General features: G+C 46.1%; 1 protein-coding gene across 11 annotated transcripts in view; it reads right to left on the reverse strand.

Annotated features, from left to right (window-relative positions):
• Window positions 1-26,246, reverse strand: part of Nedd4l (NEDD4 like E3 ubiquitin protein ligase) — a 325,219-nt gene that overhangs the window by 58,704 nt on the left and 240,269 nt on the right. For all 11 annotated transcript variants that reach the window (XM_087895985.1, XM_087895987.1, XM_087895989.1 and 8 more), the window contains 4 exons: window positions 16,602-16,652; window positions 3,350-3,411; window positions 3,112-3,214; window positions 834-1,000 (listed from right to left, as the gene is read on the reverse strand). In XM_087895985.1, the coding sequence (XP_087752111.1) occupies window positions 834-1,000; window positions 3,112-3,214; window positions 3,350-3,411; window positions 16,602-16,652 (383 nt within the window). The remainder of the gene's footprint in view (window positions 1-833; window positions 1,001-3,111; window positions 3,215-3,349; window positions 3,412-16,601; window positions 16,653-26,246) is intronic.

Raw genomic sequence — 26,246 nt, forward strand, 5'->3', positions numbered from 1 at the left:
AAGTCCCAGTCCCAGAATTTTCCTATCCATCCACCTCAAAAGCAGTACACTCACTTGCCTTTGTTGCATTTTGAAAAGTAATCACTTGTAATATCTACTTTGTAATATGAATGATGTTATATTGGCTGCTGGCAAGCTTGTAACGTCCAAGGTAACTTCTGCTTTTCCTGCGGGTACTTTGGCTCTGCCTTTTACTGCATGATGATTCAACAAAAATCTACATTAAAATCTTTCTTAAAGGCAGTAATTGAGGTTTAACTAAGATTTATTTATTTGCTTTCATCAGAACAAAAATTACTAAGGGATCTGCCTTGCTTTCTCCCTAAGCTAGTAGGATGCTGAAATAAACAGTAATTACTAATTTTGACTTTGCAAATCTTCTTTGCATTTCTAAATATACCAAGGAAGCGACACATAAATTTTCTGAAAAGTAAACAAAATAAAAATAAAAGAAGCCTTTGTGGCTTTCTAAATCAAATAATTGTAAAAGAATAAGGCAAAACATAAAGGAAAATGGCCAAGACAATCACTCTGCCTCCTGTTTCCCATCCTGGGTCAGCCTGGAGAGGAAGCTGAAGAAGAGGGAAGCAAGGTGATCATTGAGCCAAAGCCAACTCCAGGAAGAGCACATTTCAGTAATCCTACAAGAGGCACAGAAGAACAACTCCAACCACATTGCAAAAGGCAACCTGGGACAGGGCAGCAGCCTTCCGCTGCACGCACGCATGCACACATGCACATGCTCACTCACTAGCTCCCAAACCTGCCCTGGAACTGCCACCCTCTGCTGTGCAGGGCGTGACAGAGCACCCCTGCCATCTGGCGGTACTTACATCAAGCTGGGCCGGTGCCACTGGGTACTCCTATTGTTGTGGTTGACATAGTAAGTGCGGCCTAAATTGTCCACTTTCTCTTCCCATCCTGGTGGTAGGGGAGGAGGAGGAAGCTCCTCCTGGTGCTGGGAAGCTGAGTCGTTGGAGTCAACAACCTCCCATCCATGCTGTGGAATAAAGTGAATGGGAGGGTCGTGAGTCTGGGCCCCAGATCACAGGAGCAGGCCACCCCAGCGTGACACCCTTCTGCCTCACCCTGCCTCACTCTGGGTCTTCTAATGGTTTCCTGGCTCATGCTGAGACAGATGCTCCCTCAATGGGAGAAAAACCTATTCAAGGTCTTAACACTCATCTGAGCAATGGCCAGTTAACCATGCCAGCTTCTAAGCTGTCTACATTGCAGGGGGCCGCTAGGTCTGGAGACTTCATTTACTTTCTTTTCATTTCTTAAACATTCATTTATTTGAGTGTGTGCATTTATATGTAAGCTCATGCGTGCCTACATGGCACATGTGTACAGGTCAGAGGACAATTCGCAAGTGCCAGTTCTTTCCTCTTCTACCATGTGAATTCCATGGATCAAACTGGGTGTGGTAGAAGGTGCCCTAACCTGTTGTGCCATCTTGCCAGCCCTGTTTAGTTTCTAAGCCAACCACAAAATTGCACATTTCCAGGAGTTATTTCGACTCAAAGACCTCTAGGGTTGCACAAAGCCAATGACACGGGACACACCAGAGCTGTCACAGCCAACCTCCTTTCAAGACCACCATGATGCATGCATGTGTGGTCTACAGAAGGCAGGGCACAGGTTACAGGTGTAGGGACAGGGCTATTGGTCCCCAGCGAGGATGGCCTGGGGCTGGTGTGAGAGTAGATGAAGCCTCTCCCTTGTGTCTGTTACAACGGTGAGCCAGGAGTTGTCTAGAAACTGATGCCATTGCTTTGGTACTGCCTGAACAGACTGCATGGGGCCAGGACCAGAGTTGAACTGTTCCGACACATACCTTCAGCATTAAGTATTGTCTTCCTAACATCCCCTGGTAAAGCCAGCGGAAAATCAACTGATTCACTGGTTACTGCAGTTGGAAGATGAGAAGAGTCTAAAAAAAATTCCTCGGATTTCACACAGCAATCTGCTACTTTTGCTTGGGAAATCTCAAACTCCACTACGGCCTGCCACCCACCCTGTCATGTGGCAGTAGCTGTGGAAGTCTATAGTGAAACACTGCCTGGAGATGTGGCCTCTTGGTGGGAGGGAGTTTGGTCAGCTTGTCCGCCACATATCATTCAAGTACCACACATGTGGGACAGCTGCACACTGACGTGAAAACAGCCAGGGAGGCCTGGTTCGATGAAAGCGTTCTGAACAAGAGGAGAGTTGTTAACAGGACAGTGTTGACTACAGCATATGCTGAAATGGTACAGGGTGATCCACAGCACAGACGGGACCGGAAAGCGAAGAGCCCACTCTGCCAGGAAGAGGACAGAGCAGAACACTCTTCTGGGTGGCTAATTGCAAAATGGCATTTCCCAAGGATAGCTTTGCAGTGCATACTGTCTGTCACCTGAGGACCAAATGAACCAGAAGTGGGGAGACAGCTTTTAAGTCAATCCCCATCTACTCTGGAGCAAGTTCAAGTGCTAATAGAAACCCCCAAATAACTGAAAGCTCAAAGCAATAATGTTTTTGTTTTTGTTTTTCCTGGCAGTGGGGCCATCCATAGTAGATGCCTTAAACCGCTAAGAAGTGTCTTCCTGAGGCTCATGTATTTGGACACTTGGTCCTCTGCTGGTGTCTGGAAAGGTTGCTGAACCTTCAGAAGGTGGAGTCTTGCGGAAGGCAGTGGGGTCCTTGACGGTGGGCCTTGTGGATTTACAGCAGAACCCTGTTCCACCTACTTTCCATCTCCTGACTGTGCTACACTATGACCAGCTGCTTCACATTCCTACTGCCACAGCGAACTTCCCTGGCCTGAAATGTGAGCCTTTCTTCCCTCAGCGGCTCCGGTTGGGTATTTTAACAGCAGCCAGATGAGAAACCAATACAACTGTACGAAGTGCTGCTTTTCCTATTATTAGAGTTGTGACATCGAATGGGAATTGCACTTTGGCTAAAACAGTCACACAGCGGGGACTTTCAAAGACAAGCACGGGGGTATGTGTGTATGTATCTGTATTTACGTTTATAAACATTCACTCCCTTCAGTGAGTCTCAAGGTGTAACGCGAGTGAGACGAGCGGCCGGGAGACAGCCCGGCCCCACAGCTGACCCTCATACCTCCATGTCGTCCCTCTGCTCGCTGTTGTCTTCATCCTGACCCCCGTTTTTCGGCATGTACGCCATTTTCAACCGCAAAAAACCTTTGACTCGCGATTTATGGCTGCACACAAGGAAGAAAACCAGTTATAAAGACCATGGCTTGTTTCCATCTTTCTTGTTTAAGGGGTTGGCTGAAACTGTCCTCAGAGAAGCCAGCCCTGCAGCACCTACTAGCACATCCACCTGCAAGCCTCACCTTCTTGGTCGCAGGAGAAAGTCCTTAAATGTATAGGGTCTCTCCATGGTTGGATCTTCTGTCTAAGGGAAGAAAAAACAAATTAACACAGAAGCAACACTTATAAAAATTTCTTACTTTGACACATTCTTCAGGAATATGGAGGATATAATTTTAGGACAAGCCAGGGGTTAAAGAGGAGCTGGCTTCTCAACAGCCAGATGATTAATTAAGCATCTGCAAGGCCCACAGAGGCTTGTCTCCTTGAGACCCACTAGATGTCACTATCTACATCAGCTTCTAGGAGTCAAGCCCAGCCAGAGACAAATGACAAAATTATAGCCACCACTGCCAAGTCTAATTTCTAACTGCAGGGTGTAGCCTCAACCTCCCAGAGTCGATTAACTTTGGAAAACCAGTGGTCACTCGAGCCTCACTATCCCGTGACTCAGGACACCTAAATTCAGAATTAACCAGGGATCCTCTAGTCACACTTGGCTTATGTCAAGAAGCAGGGAGTGAAACTGGGCTGTTCCTTAGTTTGTCAACTGGGCACCAACTAAAATTACCTGGAAGGAGGAAACCCCAACTGAGGAATTGTCTCTGCGAGATCAGCTTTTTGGCATGTCTCCCTGATAGTTCTCTTATTAAAAGATTGCTGAGCGAGGGCCCAGGCCACCGTGAGAAGTGCTACCCCTAGGCAGATGGTCCTGGGTTATACAGAAAAGCAGGATTAGCAGCTTCCTCCATGGTCTCTGCTTCAGTTCCTGCCTACTGGTTCCTGCCCTGAGCTCCTGCCCTGGCTTCCCACCACCATAAACCTTTCCCTCCACAAACTGCTTCTGGTCCCAGCAACAGAGAAGTAATCAAGGGCACAGGATGTATGTGCACTCCATAAGAAATTAGGATATTAGAATTCCTTCTCTTCTGCAAAGTTGGTTGGCTAAGAAAGCAGGAAAGTAGGAAAATTTGTGCCATTGCTGTTCAAATGTTACATGAAGTCAAACCTGAAATACTTGGCTTGTCAGATTAAATGCAAGCCAGAATATTTGCTTTTATAGGACGAGGGGCAAAGCACAATGCAATGATGTATTATGTCCAGGAAGGAGAGAGAGAGAATAGTGCTTACATTTGAAAGACTGTCTATTTATATCCTTCCTTCCTGTCCTTCCTACTCCCCCGCTCTATGCTTGTGCATGTATTATCTGTGTGTTTCCGTGTGCTGGCCAAAGGACAACCCTGGGCACCGCTCACCCTTTTTTCTCTCTCACTGGCCTGATACTCACTGATTAAGGATTATTGATTTGGCTAGAGCGGCTGATCAGAAAACCTGGGAATTCTCCCTGTCTCTACTTCCCCAGTGCTGGAGTTTTAAGACATACCATAATGCCTTTTATTTACTGGTTAAGCTTTATTCTCACAAGATACATTTTGATCATATTCTTTTCTGCCCCCCAACTCCTCCTAGATTCTCTCTACTTCCTTCCCATCCCATGTCATGGTCTATCTCCTTTAAGAAATAAATCCCCCCAAATCAAAACAAACAAACTTCAAGCGCGCACACACACACACACAAACAAAACAAAACAAAAAACCCAAATCCGAAGTAAACCAAACCAAACCAAAAAAAGCACGGCAGAACCAGAGTCTGCTTTGTGCTGGCCAACTACTCCTGAGCATGGGGCCTGCCCTGGAGGGCAGCTGACATACCCAGTGTCGTTCCACTGGAGAAAAGCGGTTTTCTCTCTCCCAGCAGGTATCGGCTGCAAACAGCTTCTTGGTTAGGGGTGGCACTTCCCCTTTCCCCATGCTGGGATTTTTTTTTTCTGACTTGAACTTATGCAGGTCCTGTGCACACTGTCACTATGTGAGTTCTTACGTGTATCGGTTCTGTTGGATCTGGAAGACACTGCCTTCATGTATGTTCTAGAGAACTAATCTCCGTGGTTCTGTTGGCACTTTACCTTCTGACCCATCTCTTCAGCAGTCTCTGTCCTATTCTTACTACAATGGAATGAGAACTCCTGCCTATGACCCGACAGCCATGTGATCAGGCCTTACACCTTCACCTGTCAAGGGTCTCTCCGACAACGGTTCCGACTCCAAGCCGTCGCCATCTCATCAGCAGAGCCCACCACTGACGGGTCCTGACGGACAGTCAGTCCACTCCACATGTCTCCATCATGTCGTCTTGCCCTCGGAGAGCCCATCTTAAACTCCCCTATAATCACTCTGTGTCACAGCCCTCTGCTTGAACTTTCTCACCACTAATTGCCAGGGTCAAGAAAGAAGGTGTGTGCAGCAAGTAATCGACACATTCATTTGATCTAGAAAAAGAGCCCTAAAATTAACTTTCCCTGAAGAAACTCAATTATTATATTCTCTTAGATTGGGCTAAGGAAGGCAATAAGTCAAACTTATTGACATTTGGGGAATAATTTTTATATAAAAACTTTCAACACGTGTCACTTACAATGCACAACTAGGCAATCTGGAATATTATCCTTGGTGCCAGTGACATGCTTCAGCAAGTAACAGTGTTTGCTGTCAAGCCTGAAGATCTTAGATCCCAGGAATCCACTTGATGTAAGTGGGGAACCAACTCTCAAAACTTGTTCTCAGATGGCCACATGCACATGGACACACACACACACCACACACGTTAAGAACAACTGAAAAAATATTAATTCTGACAGTTCTTCCTTTTTTCATTTATTTGATAAGCAACTAATTTTAGTCAATTTCAAGCAAGATACATGCCATCCGAGTGCCTGCCCTGAGGGTTGTAACTATATGGGAGGGGCTGCCACAGCAACAATATACTAGACTCTAAGGGAGAACAAATTCGATGGTGTAGGGAAAAGACTATAGCCTACAGGCCTGTCAGCTGGCATTAGTGAGGATCCCAGGAGCAGCAGAAGGTTCTGGACATTCCTCTGTCCAGACATCAAGGAACAGAACTGACCAGCACCTCACTGAGCAAGAGGTGGATCTCAGATCTGTGTTATGTCTTTATTAATTTTTGGAGCTGGGTGATCCTTCCCTCTTTGGGCACTCGTGTCCTCTATAGAATGGGACAGCAATGAGGTCTTCCTGTACTGTGTGAGGATTAGAGCAACCAGTGAAAGGTGATGTACATGTAGCCCCCACAAGGTGCCAGGCACAAAAGTGACCATTGTCATCACGGACCAGTCCTACCTTTCACACCATGGGGGCACTGGCCAATTAGCCCTATGTAAAGAAAGCCAGGTGCAAAATACACTTTATGGGGGGAACAATAATTCTTTAACCCAATGGTTCTCAACCTGTGGGGTTGCAGCTGCTTTGGTGGGGGGTGGTCAAGCGACCCTTTTACAAGGGCTGCCTAAGACAGTGTAAACATAGATATTTATATCATGATTCATAACAGTAGCAAAACTACAGTTATAAAGTAATAACAAAAACAATTTTATGGCTGGAGGTCACTACAACACAGGAACGGTATTAAAGGGTCGCAGCACTAGGAAGGCTGAGAATGGCTGCTATAATACCAGCTGTCCATCTTATAGATAAGACCATGTTCCTCAGACAGAAGGCAGTGGTGAATTCCAGAATGGAGAACAGACTGGTGGATTCAACGCACGAGAACAGATAGAGGGAGAATCTCACTCCGCAGCTTCAGGCTGCTCCTGTCCCCCATTCTGTGGTCACAGGGTAGGCACACCTCAGTACTGGGGAACTAGCGGCAGGCCCGGCAATGTCACTAACTCAAAAAAAAAATCACCTTCCTCTCTGGGCCCAGGTTTCCTCACCTAGCAAAGGCCCTCAGGAGTGGATAGCAATGATCTGGGCCTAGCTGAATGTCACTATCCAGCCACCAGCCATGAACATAAGAGTGAGAGTGTCCACCATTACGACTACCTTAGCCTCCACCTCGCTATCCTGAACACACTCTGTTCTAAGAGAATGGTCAGTCCAGGCTGCCCAAATGCAACCTTGGCTGAGATGGAGATACGTGTCTGCAGCAATGTCTCTGTCTAAATGAACGCCCAAAGACGCAGAGCATCTGAAACTGGCAGCAGCGGGGAGCATCAAGGGCTGCGGGGGTAACAGGAGGGGCATAGAACAAGGAAGAAGCAGGAGAAGGTTCAGGGGTGTGATAGGAAAACATCTTTTGGGAACTTCATTCTGTTGTCAGAGCAAGCGAGCCTCTGAGCTATTTTTATCCTTAATCAGAAGGTGCAAGATAGGCGACATGAGGTTGCAATGGTGATGCACTGAATGGAACAGACGGGCTCAAACACAGAAGTTTAAGACAATCAGCAGTCATGTGTAGCCAGAGCCGAGGCTGCTCTTGGTGGCCCTGTGAAGACAGCAGGAACCTCACAGAAAGGGCAGCACTGGGGAGCAGCTGGTAGGCGACAGGACTGTCCTCATTTACAGCCTCTCATCTCCTCTGCAGGCCCCGGTCCTGCTGCCAGCGTCTCCTAGGTAACGAGTGTGTCACCAAGGACACAGAGCCTCCGCTCAGGGAACACTGGAACTGCCCTGATGCTCCATCACAGAGCTAGGTGGCAACCTGGCCTTATCTCTGAGACAACTCTTCCTCCTGTAGGAAAGTGGGGGGTCCAGAAAGGATGCCTAGACAACTCATTTATCTTCAGATGGAAGTCAACCACACCCGACAGGCAGATTTCCATCTCTTAAAACCTGTCCTTCGGCAAAGTCTTAGAGCATAACTGTGTTTCCTTAGCTCTGTCCTACATAAAGGTTCACTTGCCCCATTTGCTCTGCCTAAGTCCTTTCCTCAAAGCGCAGTAAAGAAGAAAATGAATCCTGAAGATAAACAGCCAGGAATCAGATGTCCCAGGTACCCCACACGACTCGACCCTTGGTTCTCATCCATTCCCTGTTCCTACACAAGTGAACCTGGGAGAAGTGTGAACGCAGCCAGGACTGAGAGAGAATAAGGATTCTAAAGTTACTTTATTTCAGCTGGAAGCCCTTGAGTACCAGGCCTGGAGGAATCCCTGATCACGGGAGGGGAAGGGCTGATTTTGGCTCCCACCATCATTGTCTCCCTTTAGTGCCTACGTGGCTGGGATAGCAGGCAGTGACTACCCACCATGCAGGGTAGCTGCGTCACCATCTCCCCTCACTTTTCTCCTGGCAGGATGCCAATCTGGAATTACATATAACAGCCACCGGGTCCAGAAACTGCTTAATTAAATCCAGGTGAAGTTGTTTAATTAATTCAGGTGTCCATCTCTTGACAATGCACTGTGAGAGAGACATGGGTTGTACAAAGCTGACGTTTGTACCGCAGTGTGTACCCACCAACGGGGGATACATTGACCTTCTTGGTTAGCCTGTTTGGGGTGTGTGTGTGGGGGGGCATGTGAGGGAGCTTTTCTGGGTCAGAGAACTTAGGGTAACAAATGGGGACGGTTCAGAAAAGCAAGCCCGGGGATCCGAAGGCACAGTGTGATATTGCAAATACAAGTATCTGCTGATAACAGCTGTGATAACTTTCAACCAGGAAAAGGCCTGCAGTTGGGAGGTCTGCAGTATTTCACACACACACGGAGTGCATGAAACAGAACATTCAATTTATTTAAAGCAGTTTCATAGCCATCTACACTAAGCTCACTTCTCCTGTTCGCTTGCCATCGAATTCCTGATTTCCACAAGCGGTTTCTCATATATTGGGCATCAGAAAGGAGTCTGATGCATTCAAGTGTACTTCCTACTTTCTCTTCTGTGAGATTCAGTGCGGCTGGCTTTATGTTGAGGTCTTTGATTCATTTGGACTTGAGTTTTGTGCATGGTGATAGATATGGATCTATTTTCATTCTACATGTTGATATTCAGTTATGCTAGCACCATTTGTTAAATATGCTTTCTTTTTTTCCATTTTATATTTTTTGATTCTTTGTCAAAAATCAGGTGTTTGTAGGTGTGTGGATTAATATCTGGGTCTTTGATTCAGTTCCATTGGTCCTCCTGTCTGTTTTTATGCCAATACCAGGTTGTTTTCAGCACTGTAGCTCTGTAGTAGAGTTTGAAGTCAGGGATTGTGATGCCTTCACAAGTTCCTTTATTGTACAGGATTGTTTGTTTATCCTGAGTTTTTTGCTTTTCCATATGAAGCTGAGTATTGTTCTTTTGAGGTCTGGGAAGAATTTTGCTGGGGTTTTGCTGGGCATTGCATTGAATCTGTAGATTGCTTTTGATAAGATTGCCATTTTTACTAAGTTAATTCTAGCTATCCAAGAGCATGGGAAATTGTTTCATTTTCTGAAAGTGTTTATGAGTTGTAGGAGTTTCTTGGTAGAATTTTGGGGGTCCCTTATGTAAACTACCATATCATCAGCAAATAGTGAGAGTTTGACTTCTTTTCTGATTTGTGTCCCCTTGATCTCTTCTTGTCTTACTGCTCTAGCTAGGACCTCAAGTACTAAACTGAATAGATATGGAGAGAGCGAACAACCTTGTCTTGTTCTGAATTTCATTGGGATCATTTTGAGCTTCTCTCCATTTAGTTTGATGTTAGCTGTTGGCTTGCTGTATATTGCCTTTATTATGTTTAGGTATGTTCCTTGTATCCCTGCTCTGTCTAACACTTTTATCATGAAGAGGTGTTGTATTTTGCTCAAGGCTTTTTCAGCATCTAATGAGATGATCATGTGTTTTTTTTCTAGTTTGTTTATATGGTGGATTACACTGACAGATTTTCATACGTTAAACCATCCCTGCATCTCTGGGAAGAACACATCGGAACAAGAGACCACTTCCTAAATTGTGGGAGAATTGTTTGTATTCTGTCAATCATATTTTAATAAAACGCTGATTGGCCAGGCAGGCAGTATAGGCGGGAAAGCCAGACAGGAAGTAGAGGTGGAGCAAAGAGACTGGGAGTATTCTGGAAAGCAGGAAGCTCCCTCTGCAGTTCTGCCCAGACCACCGGAGAGGAAAGATGTAAGCTGCCCAGCTGGAAAAGGTACTGAGCCATGTGCTAAGGTAGATAAGGATAATGGGGTAACATAAGTTATAAGAGCTAATAAGTAGCCTGACCTAATGGGCCAATCAGTTTATAAAATGGGTCAATCAGTTTATAACCTAATGTAGACTCTGTGATTTTCTTTGGGACTTGCCGGCTGTGGAGTACCAGGCGGGACAGAAACCCCAACAAGCTGGCCCCCTCATGTTATACTAAATGTAACCTCAATAGCACAGACACTGAGAGAAACAATTAATAAACGGGACCTCCTGAAACTGAGAAGCTTCTGTAAAGCAAAGAACATGGTCAACAAGACAAAACAACAACCTACAGAGTGGGAAGAGAGTGGGGAGATCATCTCTCTGTCCAACCCCACATAGGACAGAGGCTGATCTCCAAAATATACAAAGAAATCAAGAAACTGGTCATCAAAAGAACAAATAATCCAATAAAAAATGGGGTACAGACTTATATAGAGAACTCTCAACAGATGAATCTAAAATGGCTGAAAGACACTTAAAGAAATGCTCAACATCCTTAGTCATCAGAGAAATGCAAATCAAAACAACTCTGAGATTCCATCTTACACCTGTAAGAATGGCCAAGATCAAAAACAAAGATGACAACTTATGCTGGAAAGGTTGTGGGGAAAAGGGAACACTATTCCATTGCTGGTGGGAATTCAAACTTGTACAGATGCTTTGGAAATCAGTATGGCGATTTCTCAGAAAATTAGGAAACAACCTACCTCAGGACCAAGCAATACTACTATTGGGTATATACCTAAAGGACGCTCAATCATACTACAAGGACATGTGCTTAACTATGTTCATAACAGCATTATTTGTCATAGCCAGAACTTGGAAACAACCTAAATTTCACTCAACCGAAGAATGGATAAAGAAAATGTGGTACAGTTACACAATGGAGTATTACACAGTACTACACAGCGGGGGGTGGGGAGGGGAATAATGACACTTTGAAATTTTCAGGCAAATGGATGGATCTAGAAAACATCATATTAGGTGAGGTAACCCACACCCAGAAAGACAAATGTCATATGTACTCACTCATAAGTGGCTTTTAGACATAAAGCAAAGAAAACTAGCCGACAATTCACAATCCCAGAGAACCTAGATAACAATGAGAACCCTAAGAGAGACAAACATAGATCTAATTTACACGGGAAGAAAAAGACAAGATCTCCTGAGTAAACTGGGAGCATGGGAATTATGAGAGAGGGTAGAAGGGGAGGGGGACAAAGGAGGAGAGTGGAGAAAAAATATATATCTCAATAAAAACAATAAAAAATAAAATAGAAAAAAGAAAGGAGTCTGAGACAGCACTTCCTTAAAGAATAAAGATGTACTATCCAAATTAGCAAGATGGCAACTCATTCCCTGTTTGAAACACTGTAATAAGAAATATCTCTTATTTAGCCTAAAATTACTTTTACTGTTCCTGATCAATTTGGTTTGAAGTCTATTAAGTTAAACCTCAGACAAACATTGCAAGTTTTCTCTTATGTGGCATCTAAGAGGTAAAAAGGGAACTAAGACAGGGAGGAGAAAGGTGAACGTAGTTGGGCATGAGCAAGGTATATCCTCCAAGTTCTTGTATAACCCAGCAACAGGCACAACAGAAAAAGATAATAATAATACTTTAAAAGTGAATATATATTAACATGGAGGAACAGGTTAAATTGTCTGTTTAACAGGGATTTGGAAAAAAATTAATCTTTATTTCTATAACTTTAATTTTGGAGATAATAACTTTATTATTATCCACATGAAATACTTTGTATTTGTATATGCAGAATTACAGAGAAGCAAGGATTTCTGGTGGGTTCAGGCTCCCCAACCATGGTTGCCCAGGATCTGAAAGCATGGTTTATGAAAAGGGGAATGAAAACCGCACGTCTGACCCAAGCCATGGAACTCTGGTCTAATTTTCAGAGGTGTCATCTGATGATGGCAGTCACCTGCCAGTGTGGCTTGGGTTTAAACCTTAATGAAAATGGCAAATGATTATAAATGGGCCCCGCCATCAAACAGCTGTATATCAAACACCCGAGTACCATGTGGCCATAGTGATGCCACGTGTCCGATGAGGGAAAACTTGCTTCACTGATTCACCCACAAAGATCAGAATTCCATCCGTCAGTAAATATTTCTTCAAGAAATAAATTCTCCAGCTGCTAATTAGGTTATATTATCAATTAATAACCATATTGTACTGGCTGGTTTTGTGTGTCAATGACACACACAAGCTAGAGTCATCAGAGAGGAAGGAGCCTCAGCTGAGGAAATGTCTCCAAGAGATCCAGCTGTAAGGTATTTTCTCATAGTGATCAATGGGAGAGGGAACAGCCCACGGTGGGTGGTGCCTGCCCTGGGCTGGTGTCCTGGGTTCTATAAGAAAGCAGGCTGAGCAAACCAGGGGAAGCAAGCCAGTAAGCAGCCCCTTCCATGGCCTCCGCATCAGCTCCTGCCTCCAGGATCCTGTCCTGTCTGAGTTTCTGTCCTGACTTCCTTCAGTGATAAACAGCAATGCTGAAGGACAAACTTAAGAAACCTTTTCCTCCCCAGTGTGCTCTTTGGTCATGGTGTTTTACTGCAAGAGAAACCCTAGCTAAGACATCTATACACAGTCATGTCCCTTAACCCTTAAAATGCCAGGAGCAGAGGCCGGCAGGGCCACTGTTCCCCACATTCTAGCTCTCGCTCCATGGATCTTCTCCACTATTTAGACCTTTCTTGTCATTATTTTTGTATATGAGTGTGTATGCATGTGTGCATGTGGGCACCCACAGAAGCCAGAAGAAGGGGTGTGAGTCTCTCACGCTGGAATTGTAGGCTACTGTGTGACATCTGATGTGGGTGCTGGGAGCCCAACTTCCAGTCCTTCCCAAGAGCAGCAAACACTCTTAAGCACTGAGCCCTCTCTCAGCCTCAACCCTCTCATTATTCATAATTAAAAGGAAAACTGAAACATTTTTCACCTTCTTTGTTTCTTTTACTGAAAATGGGATATTTCTGACAAATGTTGACTCTGTAGGCCGCAGATACTCTGGCCATGACAATGGCTATGTAGCTCTAAAGACAAAGATCGATTATGTACTCCACAAAATAGACTGAACACGCGTAACACATCCTCCCACTGCATTACCACACAGACCGAGCATTTGTGCGATTTCCCCACAAGGGTCCTAGAACACACAGCCAAACAACACATGTAACAGTACTTCAAATCCAGGGTCACAAGGCCAAGTACATGCAGAATATACCACTTGGCTTCTACTATGACATGGAACACCAGAAATGTATATTCACCCCTTCTCTGCTTTAGATTTCAATGTGGTCCATTTCCTTGAAGGTAATTAGCTCAAACGGCTAATCAATTTGCATTACAGCAATGGTTCTTAACCTGTGGGTCATAACCCGTTAGGGGTTTGGATGACTCTTCCACAGGGATTACCTAAGACCTTTGGAAAACACGAATATTAACATTATGATTCAGAACAGTAGCTAAATTATAGTTAAGAAGTAGCAATATCTGGGGGTCACTACCATATGAGGAGCTGTATCAAAGCATTGCAGCAGTAGAAAGGCTGAGAACTGCTGGTCTAGGGGCTTATGGTGCTATAATATAGGCTCCTCTCTGGGCATGCCCATAACATGAAGGATGTCCTATCTGTGGGGTCTTAAAATTAAAATAAAAAATTCTCAGTATGTATTAATCGTCTGAAATATTGACTTTCATTGTGCCCTTTTCATATATCCATGCACTGTGATCCCACAATGATCTTAATCAGCTGGGCCTTGTTAGCGGCAACGTCTCTGCAAGCTGACCCTGGTCACCACTCAAAATGCCAACGCCCAATTATTCCCTGAACTGTCTTAGCCTCCAAAGAACATGTCTCTGCTCCCTGGAAACTATGCCACCTTTAAAGCCAGTCACCCCTAAACCACATAAACAGAGGGCACACTGAGACACTTGGTTCACTTACGGCTCTGTTTTCCCTTTGAGATGGGGTTCTCGCAGAGCCCTGACTGGTCTCAAACTTAAAGAGATGACCTGCATCTGCCTCCCAAGTGCTGGGATTAAAGACCTGCGCCATTACAGTTAGCATTCCCTACTCCCTTCCTTTTGCTTTTATCAATCAATCCACCAACCAGCCAGCCAACCCGACCAAACTCAGCTGTATGTGTATGTATCTGTATGTTACATGTGTGAGTGCCTGCAGAGCCCAGAAGATGCCAGGACCCTTGGAGCTGGATTTCCAGTGGCAGGGAGCCACTAGGCATGGCGGCTGGGTTCTGAACTCGGGTTGTCTGGAAGAGCACAGTAAAATGCTCTCAAGTCCTATGCCATCTCTCGGGCCCCTCAGTTACGAGTCCGAAAGACTCTCCCCATCCTCCCCCCACCTGAAGGACACATGCTTCTTACTTTAGGGAAAAGAGTTGCTAGGGCCAGCCACACGAGAAGAGCTAACTAATCAACATTGTCTCAAAGCATGCCTTTTCAAGATTTAACTGAAAAACCTGATAGGGAAAACCCACCCAGTCGGGAATGCCTGAGCCTTGTGTCCTGGCTACTTTTATGTCATCTTGACACAGGCTAGTCATGAGAGAGGCGGGAGCCCCAATTGAGTACATGCCTTCATGTGACTGAGCTGCAGAAAGCCTGGAGGGCATTTTCTTAGTGACTGATGGGGGAGCCTCAGCTCATTACGGGTGGTGCCATCCCTGGGCTGGTGGTCCTGGGTTCTGTAACAAAGCAGGCTGAGCACCATCAGGATCAAGTATTCCTCTGTGGCTCCAGCGCTTGAGTTCCTGTCCTGTCCTCCTTTGATGATGAACAGCGATGGGGAAACACAAGCTGAATAAACCCCTTCCTCCCCAAGTTGCTCTGGTCACGGTGTTTCACTGCAGCAACGGTGACCCTAACTATGACCCCTTTCCTTGCAGTTTCTGAGCATGCACAGCCTCTGAGTGAAAACTGAAAAGAATCACCAGGTTTGGGGCTGGAGAGACGGGTCAGTGGTTCAGAGAGCCTTCTGTCCTACCAGAGGCCTAAAGTCCACATCTTAGCGTCCACAAGGTCTGCAGCTCCAGCTCCACGGTATCTGACACACCACGTTTCAGCCTCTGTGGGCATGTACTCATACCTACTCCTCCCATGTTAAAAAAAAAAAAAACTAAGAAAAAAAATACCAGGTTTCAGATATGATTCCCAAAGAAGCAGTAGACCCATAAGGCACCTTTGTACTTAGAAACAAAAATATCCTAATGCACTTTCGAAGACTCTCCTTCTGGGCTTCCAAGTGAGGGAGTCAATGGCTTGCTGCTGGCTGCATTCCTTCTCAACAGAGCTTCAAAGCTTGCCTGGTAGGAGTCTTCCCTGGCGTTCCCCATCGGGCACAGCCCCCGTTTCCACGTAGCAGGTTCGCACTAGATCCTTCCAGGCACTTTAGTTTATAGACTATTTATGCTACGTGCTCACACAAGGAGTGAAAACCACAATGCCCTTGTAAGGCAGAAATATTTGACTCTCCTCTTGTAGCTGCTACTTATGACACTTTGAGCTGTCTGGGGCAAGGTGGCCAGGAGGTGGGTAGGACAATCCAAGGTTCGGCAGCTGGCCTAGGAGGCACCACTGTCACCAAGGCTTCCAGCTCTTGTCTCCCATCCTATTTACACCGATGCAGTGTGCAGTGACTCCCCAAATCGCAGTCACAGCCCCCACTCCCCCGCCGGAGGAAGGGGGGCAGAGCCACAGAGGCTAACCTGGAACACCTGAGGTGAGGACGGGACTTCCAGTGGACAAGCACACTTAGAACCAACTGTTCTCTTTCATCTCCGAGCAGATGGAAAGTTGTAAACATAAAACCTGGGAAACGGCAGCCTGTGTAGATGTAGTTACTTTAACTAAAGGAAAGTGAACAACAAGCCAGACCAAAGGCCGCACGGAAACAAAAACCACGCTGAAGACAGGAGATAACTGTTCCATAAGGGGCTGGATCTAAAGGTGGAGGAGGAGCTAGGAGTACGAAGAGCAAGGCAGAGCTGTTGACAGGGCTTTTCTGTGATTCAGACACAGGGATTTTTACAGCTGAATTAACCTCTGTGTGACCCCCTCCAGAGGGCCACCTTCTAGCAAGGAGCCAAGGCCAGAGCACACACTCCCCATTTCAGCCCTTTTGTCATGCCTGTCATACCCCACAGACACCCTAGCCAGATATCCCTAAAGCCCCACCCCCAGCATGCAACATGCAGAACTGTCTGTCCTTACCGGAAGGTGACTAAGAGGCACGTCCACTTGACCCAGGAAGTCGTCTCGTGTCTGTGAAGAAGAAAGCAAAGCATTAATGTTGCTCTCTGTTCCCCGAGGGGCAGAAAAACCATCCCATTGCACAAAGAGACAGTAGTCCAGGACCCGATATGGATGCAGCGGAAGGGGGAGGGGTGAAGGCAGAGGTCCAAGATGAGGCACCATGCAGGCACCAAGCTGTTACCAGGACACCTGGAAGTGTAGCTCCAACATCTGGTCTTTAGGCGACGGACACTCTGTGCTTCCTTCCAAAAGGAAGGGCAAGGAATCCTCTTGTAGGGCTGGGAGCATGTGGCCAGTCAGGGAAGAGGCCCAGAAGGCCATTTAGGGTTTGGGGGCAGAGTTGGACCCAGCTTAAAAAGAAGGCAGGACAGAAATGTTGGGAGCATTTCAACACGTACTTAATCCTGCTATAAACTCAAGAGCTTCGCAAGAGCGGAGAGTCTGAGTAAGTATGTGAGGCTTAGTCACTAATACGTCTTACAAACTGCAGTCATAAAAAGGAAAGAAAAAGTTTTGTTTTGTTTTGTTTTTTTTCTATTCAGTAAGTATGCTACTGGGGAAATCCACATCTAGAATGGAAGTCTGTAATTTTGGATAGGCTGTGCTCCTTGCTTTCTTGGCCAACTACACAGCATGGTTCTTCATGTCTTGAATGGGACCAGTGTGCCATTGGTTATGGGATTCACAAGTCCCCTCTCAGACTCTGGGAGTTACCTAGGATCAGACTCTAGACCAGAGTACCCATTGGACAGGATCATGTATGTCCTGCGGTCACAGCACTTGGGGCTTGGCCTCTGGGGTTCAGAGGACCTGGACACAAATCAGATCAAAACAACTACCTGCCCCATAGTGCACAGCTGCTTCTACTGCACACAAACTGAGCTGGAAAATCCTGTGCAGAGAGTCAAACCCTTCCCACAATTAGCTGATAAAAAGCAATGAGACACAGAGATCCTTATTGGCACCTACTGGTTTACTGAGAAATATTCCAATTTACAGATACCAATTCTCTTCCCATTTAGTGGAACCACAGGTAAACACGAACAAGGTTTATGAAAATGATTTACTACAGTCTTGGGCCCTTTCTTCTAGATAGGTTAAAGATGTGACTAACTGGAAAGCTAGCTTGTCTTGTCCAGATGATGCATGAAGGATACTAGAAACTCAACACTGGCCAGGTGTGTATGAAGAACGAGAGCTGCCTCTCATATACTTGTGTGTGCATGTGTTTTCTGCATCCGTGTGCATGCACACACGCAACATGGGAAGGAGAAGCCAGAGGTTGGCTTTGGGTATCATTCCTCAGGCAGAGTCCATCTTGTTCTTTGAGCTAGGGTCCCTCATTGTCCTGGAGCTCACCATGCATGCTAGGCTGGTTGCCCAGAAAGACCTAGGGATCCACCCGTCCCTGCTTACCAGCAGTGCACACACCACCACGCCTACATTTTCCCATGGGTTCTGGGATCTGAGCTCAGGTCCTCATGCGTACATGACAAACATTTCATTGATTGAACCATCTCCCCTGCCACGAATGCTGTTTTGAAGTTTTTGGTTCTTGCATTTTCTTAGCTGTGTCTGCTACAGCCTAACATGGGGATCCTTGTCCAGCAAAAGATTGGAAAAGAAGTGCCAACATACTTTGCATGATGAAGCAGCAGTCGGCAGAAGGCCCGGAAAATAATGGTAGAGTTTCCACCTAACTTGCAGTCCCAACTCCAACCACCCTGATTCACACCAATGACGTTCATTTAAGGAATTATGGAGCTGGTACATTCGTCCTCTGCTTGGCTGGCACCATCAATTCTATATTAGCTGTATAAATATCACTTTAACCATATAATAAAAAAACCAACAAAAGAAATAGATTTATTCGGTATCGATCAGAAATTGTGCATGTGAGACAGACAGTACTGCCATTAAGACTTCCCCTCTCCTTTACCCCAACTACGGGTACTAGAAGGACATAGCATGTGATTATCAAGCGACAGGGATATCTAAAAGGCAACTCACGGACTGTGAACTTTAATGCAGTTTAGCAAAAACTCAGGGACCATCTATATACATTCTATACATTCTCACGGTTTTGCTGGAGAGATCCTAGTTTCAAACTGACTAAATGAGCTCAGCTCCAGGCAAACGGTAAAAGCCAAGTACACAGCCAGCACTGACGGGAAAGCAACAAACACTGCCAAGACAAGCATTAAACAGAGGCCGTGTGTCTGGCTGTGGTGAGGCCCGTAGCAAGCTGCAGAAGCCGGCACTTACACCTGAGTGCAGTGTGAGCAGCCAGGGGATGAGGTTCCATCTGGGCAGCGGGTTCTAGAGTTTACCCCAACCTGCACTCTATGCATCTCGGCAAGGTGTGGAGAGCAAGGCAGGTATGCAACAACTTGGGGCTTCTCTTTGGGTGTTGCATCTCAGCTATGGGGACTCTCATAACACAGTCCAGAGTAACTTTGGGGGTTTCTGCTAAGGCGGTCATTGGGCACATGCCACTTTCCATGCTACCTCCACAAGTCACAAAGTTCTCTGAATTCTCCGAGGCATGCTGGGAAATCTGCTCGCTCGTGGCCAGGTTTCTTCCTTGCGGTGCAGCAATGATTTCCCAGACACCCAAAGAAGAAAAGCCTCATTGAGGAAGGAAACGGAAGGTTTTTTGCTGATCTATATCAGGAGAGCTGGGATCAGGTGTAAGAGAGTGTTTAGTCAGAATAAATGGATTTAAACTGGTATTTCACCAGTCAATGAAAGATGTGTCTGATTGAGAAATTCAGGTTTCAAAACATTCCCAAACCAAACTCAGGCAGCAGAGTGTTGTATTTTTCAGGGCTGAAGACTGACCAGAGCCTCCGTCATGCTAGGCAGCCACTCCAACAGCAGATGCCACAGAAGCAGCAGGAAGAGGTGAGTCCCCTGGAGACCTTGACTTTAGAGGTGTACAGCACGCCAAGGAGTCTCTGTCACCTGTCTGTGACAGAAATCAGGGACGGCATGACACGTGGAGGCTGCCTAGACCCTGACAGAGACAATCTGTGGCCATCACAACATCTTTAGGTTGTCACTGCTGCAGAGGGACATCTTAAATCCATGTTATAAAAACATCAGTCAAGCCACTGTTAATAATCTGCGATATAGAAATATTTCCAACAAACACGCTGACTACACAAAGCTAGGGAGACCAAACTGCAACCCACAGCAGACTGGGCATTTCTTGTGACTCTCTCAAAGTAGTAATGGTATCAATTTCAAGCAATATTACTCATTTTTTCCTCCAGGGTAAAGATGTACAGGTAACAAAATTACTTATGTTCTCTTCTGACACACCATTAAATAATCCTCCAATGTAATGGCAATGCTTGTTTAATGTACATAACAGTAAGAATGCACACTGAAATCTCCAGAACGGGCATGTCAGGTGAAACACAGTCTCAGTGACATTACTGGAAAAATGAACAAACACACAGACCTTAATACTCACTCATTAAATGCTGACAAACTAAATTCAGGACCTCTTTCCCCTATTCATTCATCCGATCATTCACTCTGCTTATAGCCTACCTCCTTTGCCTTTCTTTATTTCTTTGTTGAGACAGAGTTTCTCTGTGTAGACCAGGCTGGCCTTGAACTTGGGAGATCTGCCTGCCTCTGCCTCCCAAGTGCTGGGATTAAAGGCGTGCGCCAGCACAGCTTGGTCTCCTTTGCCTTTTTGATCTAGGGTCTCACTTACATATCCCAGGCTATCTTCCAACTTGAGATCCTCCTGCATGGTCTCCTATACTCTGGGATCACAGGGGTGCACCACTCGGCCTTGCTCTTTAAAACAAGCATGGGAAGAGCACACTGTATTCACGCAGAGGCATGTTACCAGGGTTGCTAAATGTCATCAGGGTCGGACGCCTGGGAATTGGAACCACGGCTCTCGTGAAACCCTTCTGTAGCCCCAGTGTCCTTATGAGCACGCTACTTAGAGATGGCAGCTCTGAAGCGGACACAAGGCTCATCTGTCTTCAAAACAGACGAGACTCATTTCTCAAGGAACGTGCCCACCCCAAGGTCCACACAGATCCGGGTCTATGCGTCAGAGTAGCACTTGCAGGGTGGGATCCAAACTCACCAAGCACTGCTCCGTTCTTTGCCAGACAGAGGGGCAGGCAGGGTACTGTTGCAGATGAAAGTAATTGGGAGCCAAGAAGGGTGGGTCCTCAGGGGCCACACTGAGTCCCTAAGGCCAGATATATCACAAGCACCACCAATTATTACAAATAAGCCTCTATACTATTGCAGCTACATATGCAGGCAGTGATTAGTGAGATTCTTTATTTCATCTTCTAGTGCTGGGAGTCAAACACAAGACAAGATGCATGTCTCTAACTCTGACCTACATTGCGATTCTCACTGAAAAACTGTAACGGAAAATATCAGTTTTTCACACAAAATACGAGCACCGTGTTATACGTGTAAGTGAACATATGGACTGAGCTGTGAGTCTTAGCTTTTTTGGAGCTGAAGAGATGGTTCATTGGGTAAAGGTGCCTCATACTATAAGCGCAAGAACCTGAGTTTGAGTCTCCAGAACCCATGCAACAAAGCTGGTGTGGGGTGTGACCTGTGAGCCCAGCATAGGGAGACAGAGGCGGGTTCAACATTCACCTCTGATCTCCACAGGCATAGGCCACACATACACCCCCCCCCCCGCAATTATCAACAATAAAAGTTCTTTCTTTTTATGTGCTATCCAAACGAATAAAACTGAATGTTACTCAGCGGAAAACCTTCCAGGGCTACTGTCTTAAGTTTTACACTGGACATAAGTAGTAACTTCTAAGATTAAAGTTTCTTACACCAAATCCACGCATGTGTATAGAATTTACAATGTAAATTAGAGATTTAGAATTCCACCATCAGAACAGAATATGGGCGCATCTTTGTATATTACACACTGAGACAAACATCACGACCTTCTCACAAGAAGGGTGGGTGACCAAACGTGCTACATCCGTAAAGCAAGGCACCAAAAAGGGTCAGAAATTCCTGGGGGGCAACGACCCGACAGAATCACAGCTATGGGTTTAGTTAGTGTGTTTTAGGCCATGAGTTAAAAAGATGACCTTCCCTCACACATTCAACCACTTTCCCTAGCCTCTCAGCCTGGGGGCACCATAGTGATTCTGGGGGGGGAGAAGGTTTGTGTTGGAGCCGTTTGGAAGCATGCATGTGGCTGTCTACAGATCAGAGGGCTTAAGCAACTTTCACAGAAGCTTTGGATCAAATGTCACCAATACAGTGACTCCTCCACAGCTCAGTATCTGAAGAGCCACCTGAAGGTCACCACGCATTCCTTCTTTAGACCCCGTCTCATTCCTCAGTAAGGCACGGCGCCGGCTTTGTCATCACTGACAAGAGGGAAGATGTGTGCTCTTCCTGTCAGGCACATCAGCCTGTGCCACGTAGACAGGAGAATGTGACGGCTCAGAGGACACCGGGAGTTACTGGTCTCCACCCACAGCCTGTGCCACACAAGCCCCCACTCTACTGCTGCCGACATATTATGAGTCCCTGCTGCACGGCTGCCCACGGCGCTGCCCAAGCCCCTTCACCTCCAGCCATTAGATCTCTGCTCACATTCTCAGCAGCTCAAGCTTCCACACTAGCCCACTACAGCCCCCATTGTATGAGCCCTGCTGCACTTGCACCCATAGCCCACACCACACCTTCACTGAGCAGGTCCTGCTACACCTCTGCCCAGAGGGCACTGGATGAGCCTCCCTGTATTTCACCCTATGGCCCCTCCACCCAGAGCCTGCGCTACACAAGGTTCCCTTCACTTCTGCCCGCATCCCGCTACACTGGCCACCACTGCACCTCCAGTGCAATTCGTGCTGTATGATCTCTCTTACTTCTCTCCATGTTACAAGGGACTTCTTCACCGATGCCCGCATCCCATAAGCCCATGTTTCACCACCTGGGGCTTCTGGCTTTAAGGAGAAATGTTTCAAAATATGATACCATAATGGGATCATAGTCATACGGTATTCCACTAAAATCCAAGAAAATGTGTCACAGTGAAACACCTGAATCCTTGTGTTCTTACTCAAATTCACTTCACACATATGAGAACACACACACATACACACACACACACACACACACACACACACACACACGGAGGGAAAAGAGGGGCAAGAGGGGAAGATTTAAATGGATCTCACACTGCTGGCTCCTGTGTTGTTTAGTTCCTGTTGGCAGGGCTGAAATCCGTCACACACTGAAACAGAGTAAGGTGTGTCCTGGAGACAGTGGCTCTTATTTGTAACAACAAACCAGGCCTCTGTGTCAACACAACCTCACAGCAAACTCCCAGGACCTGAGAAGGCCCCAGTGAAAGCCATCGGGGAGGTGGCATGGCCACACCGCACCAGCTCGATCGCCGTCAGGAAGAACATCTATTTTAAGGAATGTTTTTCTGGAAGACACAAACAGAAGGCACAGAGAGGTAGACGGAGCAAGGACAGCTGTGCTGGCAGACGAGAGCAGCCCTGCTGCTGCAGTCTAGATATGGTGCAGGGACATAACTAGGCCAGCATGCACTGGGCCTTCATGGGTTCAGATGGGGTCCCAGTTGCTCTGAGTGGTCAACTATGACACTAAGGGAATGATATTCCTGATATGCTCTTCCTCCTTGATGCAGGGGGCTGGAGGTCACTGGAGAACACTCACTCACTCACTCTTCCCTTGAATATTAAGTGCATTCTGGGTGCAGGGTCAACAGAGGGACACGGGAACGATCTTTATAATCTAAGCAACTGATGATCAGAATTGAATATACAGTCAACTGGAGGGATGTGGATGCTGGGCAGGGACTCTAGGGCCCAGACCCCTCTCGTGGACAATACTGAGCTCCAAACATCTCCTCATCCCTCTGAGGGATGCCATAGCACACACCTCTTAACATGTCAAGTTGGACAGCCCACATGTGCAGAGCCACTGTGTGCTCAGATCCACACAATCATGCTTCTCTGTAATAGGATGCAGGGCCTGCGACAGAACCATGAAACTACCCTGTTTTGCCTCAGTCAAGGCCAGAATGACTTTATGGAAGACATAAACTTTGAGTATTTGCTGGAACGGGACTGCCCAGAGTAGGGTGGGTTTTCCTACATCAATTAACAACACAATCCCCCAAAGACACTCTTACAAGACAACCCAATCTATATAATTTCTCACAAAGATCCTCCACTATGGCGATGCTAGGTTGTGTCAAGTTGTCAGTCAAGGCTAACCTGAAGAGTCTCAAAGGCTTCAAGTGGCTTGCTTACACAAGAGAAGGCAGGCAGGGCCTTAGACAGAAGACAACTGTCAAGGACAGCATGCTGGGGAGGTGGACTGGTGTCGAGAGCCGCTGAGGAAAGTTTAAGGTTATCGAACTGTCGAAACTTGAGGGTCTAGTCTCCCAGGAACGGAAGGCTTGACACCCACCCACCTGGGCTCTCTGGCCAGCAGGCTGAGGCAGTCTATTAAGCCTGGAGCCCGGTCCCCACCCCTGAGTAATCCTCTAAGATCAACAGTCCCAACTTCACTCTGGCCTACACAATAAGGAAGACAGTGGAGGTAAGAAGTCCATTCCAGAAGACATCACAGCAGTATCTCTTTCCCAGTTGTCTGCAAGTCTAATCACATCAAGTCCAGATGGCTGGTTATTCAGGAAACAAGGACTTGAAGGTCCTTACCATCCTTCTCTTTCCCCTGCTGTGAAGGCAAGTCTTTTATCAGGTAAGACCCAGGAGCACTAACTATAATCTACCTATGCACATCTATTCAGAGGGAGAAGCCACTGTTTGGAGGACTATAGACAGAGAGGAGACAGGAAACAGTAAGGCTGTTTCTTACTGAGAGAGGATCTCAGCCTTTTTTAGACAGAAGAACAGTAGCATTAAGAAGCAATGGCAGCTGCTCCCTGCTTCTCTGACTCCAAGCAAGCTTTGTCAGAACACAATCAAAATATCACATGGCAGAGGAATAGTCTGGGTTCACAGTAACTGGGCATCTGCTTCACAGTCATCCCCTGGCACACAGAGTTTCTGGGCAAAGATGCTTTCTATACAGCTATTTACCTTTGCATGAGGCACGGCTGTCAGCATCTTACCTGCATCCTTCCTTCGGTACCTCCTCGCAGAGGAAGACTGGACTGTTGACTGTCCCACCAAAACAACCTGCAAAGCACATGGCCTAACACACATCCCACCTGTTACAAAGCCACTCATCTGACACCGGCCCTAAGAGCTAAATGACAATGTGTTGCTGAATTTGCACAAGAACCATTTAATTCTGTACTTAGAGTTTTAAGGTACTGTATGTCTTTATTTCCCAAGAGTTTAGATTATTTTCTCAAGGTCCTGTATCTTCTCTTGGAAAGTTGTAAAGTGTAATTTTCTGTAGCTAACATTAATAGTGGATATGTAAAAAGAAAAAAAAAACAGTTCTGGGTCTTGTTCTCTTCAGTACCAAAGAACAGAATAACTTTAGGAAATTAATGTCAGACACCCATAATAATCAATGTACTGTCAGGAAACAGTACGAATAAAGTGTACGATGAGTTCAATATAAGTTACTATTTTGACTTCATTACCATGTTTGATGCTAAAATAACTCTTCCTCAGAGGTCAAAGCATAAGGAACCAACAGTTCATCTTGTTTTCTGTCTGGTCAACAGTTTGAACATATGGAGAACTACAAACTAGCAACTGTGTATATTACATGGGAACACAGTGTAGGGTGTTCATTTATCCTTGGATATTTAGTGACTAAGGATGCTGAGTTAGAATCACAGTGGTTTATGCAAGGACATTAGCTCATTTTTCTTCAGGGCTCCATGAAACAAGCTTTGTAATATGAGCTTTGGCATCCTAGGTAGATCCTTCTAGGTCTCTTTTCTCCACTGGTCATGTTTTGGCTGCAGTCACATCTCTGGCTAGTGGACTCCATCAGTGTGCAGGGGAGAAACTCCAGCTGAGCTCTGGGGAGAACCTCAAGACTGCAAGGAATGTGAGCTCACACGTAGATCGCTCACATGGGCCAGCACTGTCCAAAGGCGGGTAGGAAGCCTTCCCTAGGCTACAGAACATGGAGACAGCAGCCAGAACATAAACCCAGCTAGCTGGGCATCAACAGTTCCCCATCTTGATGCCATACTATCACCTTCAGGCAACCCCCTCCTCAGGAAACCCTAGTTGGCCATGCTGCAGTACCCTTTCCACAGCCTCTCAAAGTTCCAGTACCAGGGCTATGAATTCCAAACGAACACAATCTTAAGAGTATTTGCTACAAGCAGATTCCCCATTATGTCCCTTTTTCCTCATTTGCATTATCATATAAGTACGAGATGAGTAAAATGTAAGCTTGAAAAGGAAAAAAAGATGTAGTTGTTTAAAACTGTGTTTCCTAACCCTATCATCGTTCTTCTAACTGGAACATGCATATCCTGGGGACATACACAAAGTTCTCAGAGCTCAGGACAGTTCTTACTTAGCAAATGGTCTAAATCTTTCCACATGCCAGTTTCCCTGCAACTGTGCTGAGTTACAGTATGTGTACTGTCCTGTGTGC

This window comes from Myodes glareolus, chromosome 13, assembly GCF_982192425.1.
Source record: "Myodes glareolus chromosome 13, mMyoGla1.1, whole genome shotgun sequence".
NCBI classification, from domain to species: domain Eukaryota; kingdom Metazoa; phylum Chordata; class Mammalia; order Rodentia; family Cricetidae; genus Myodes; species Myodes glareolus.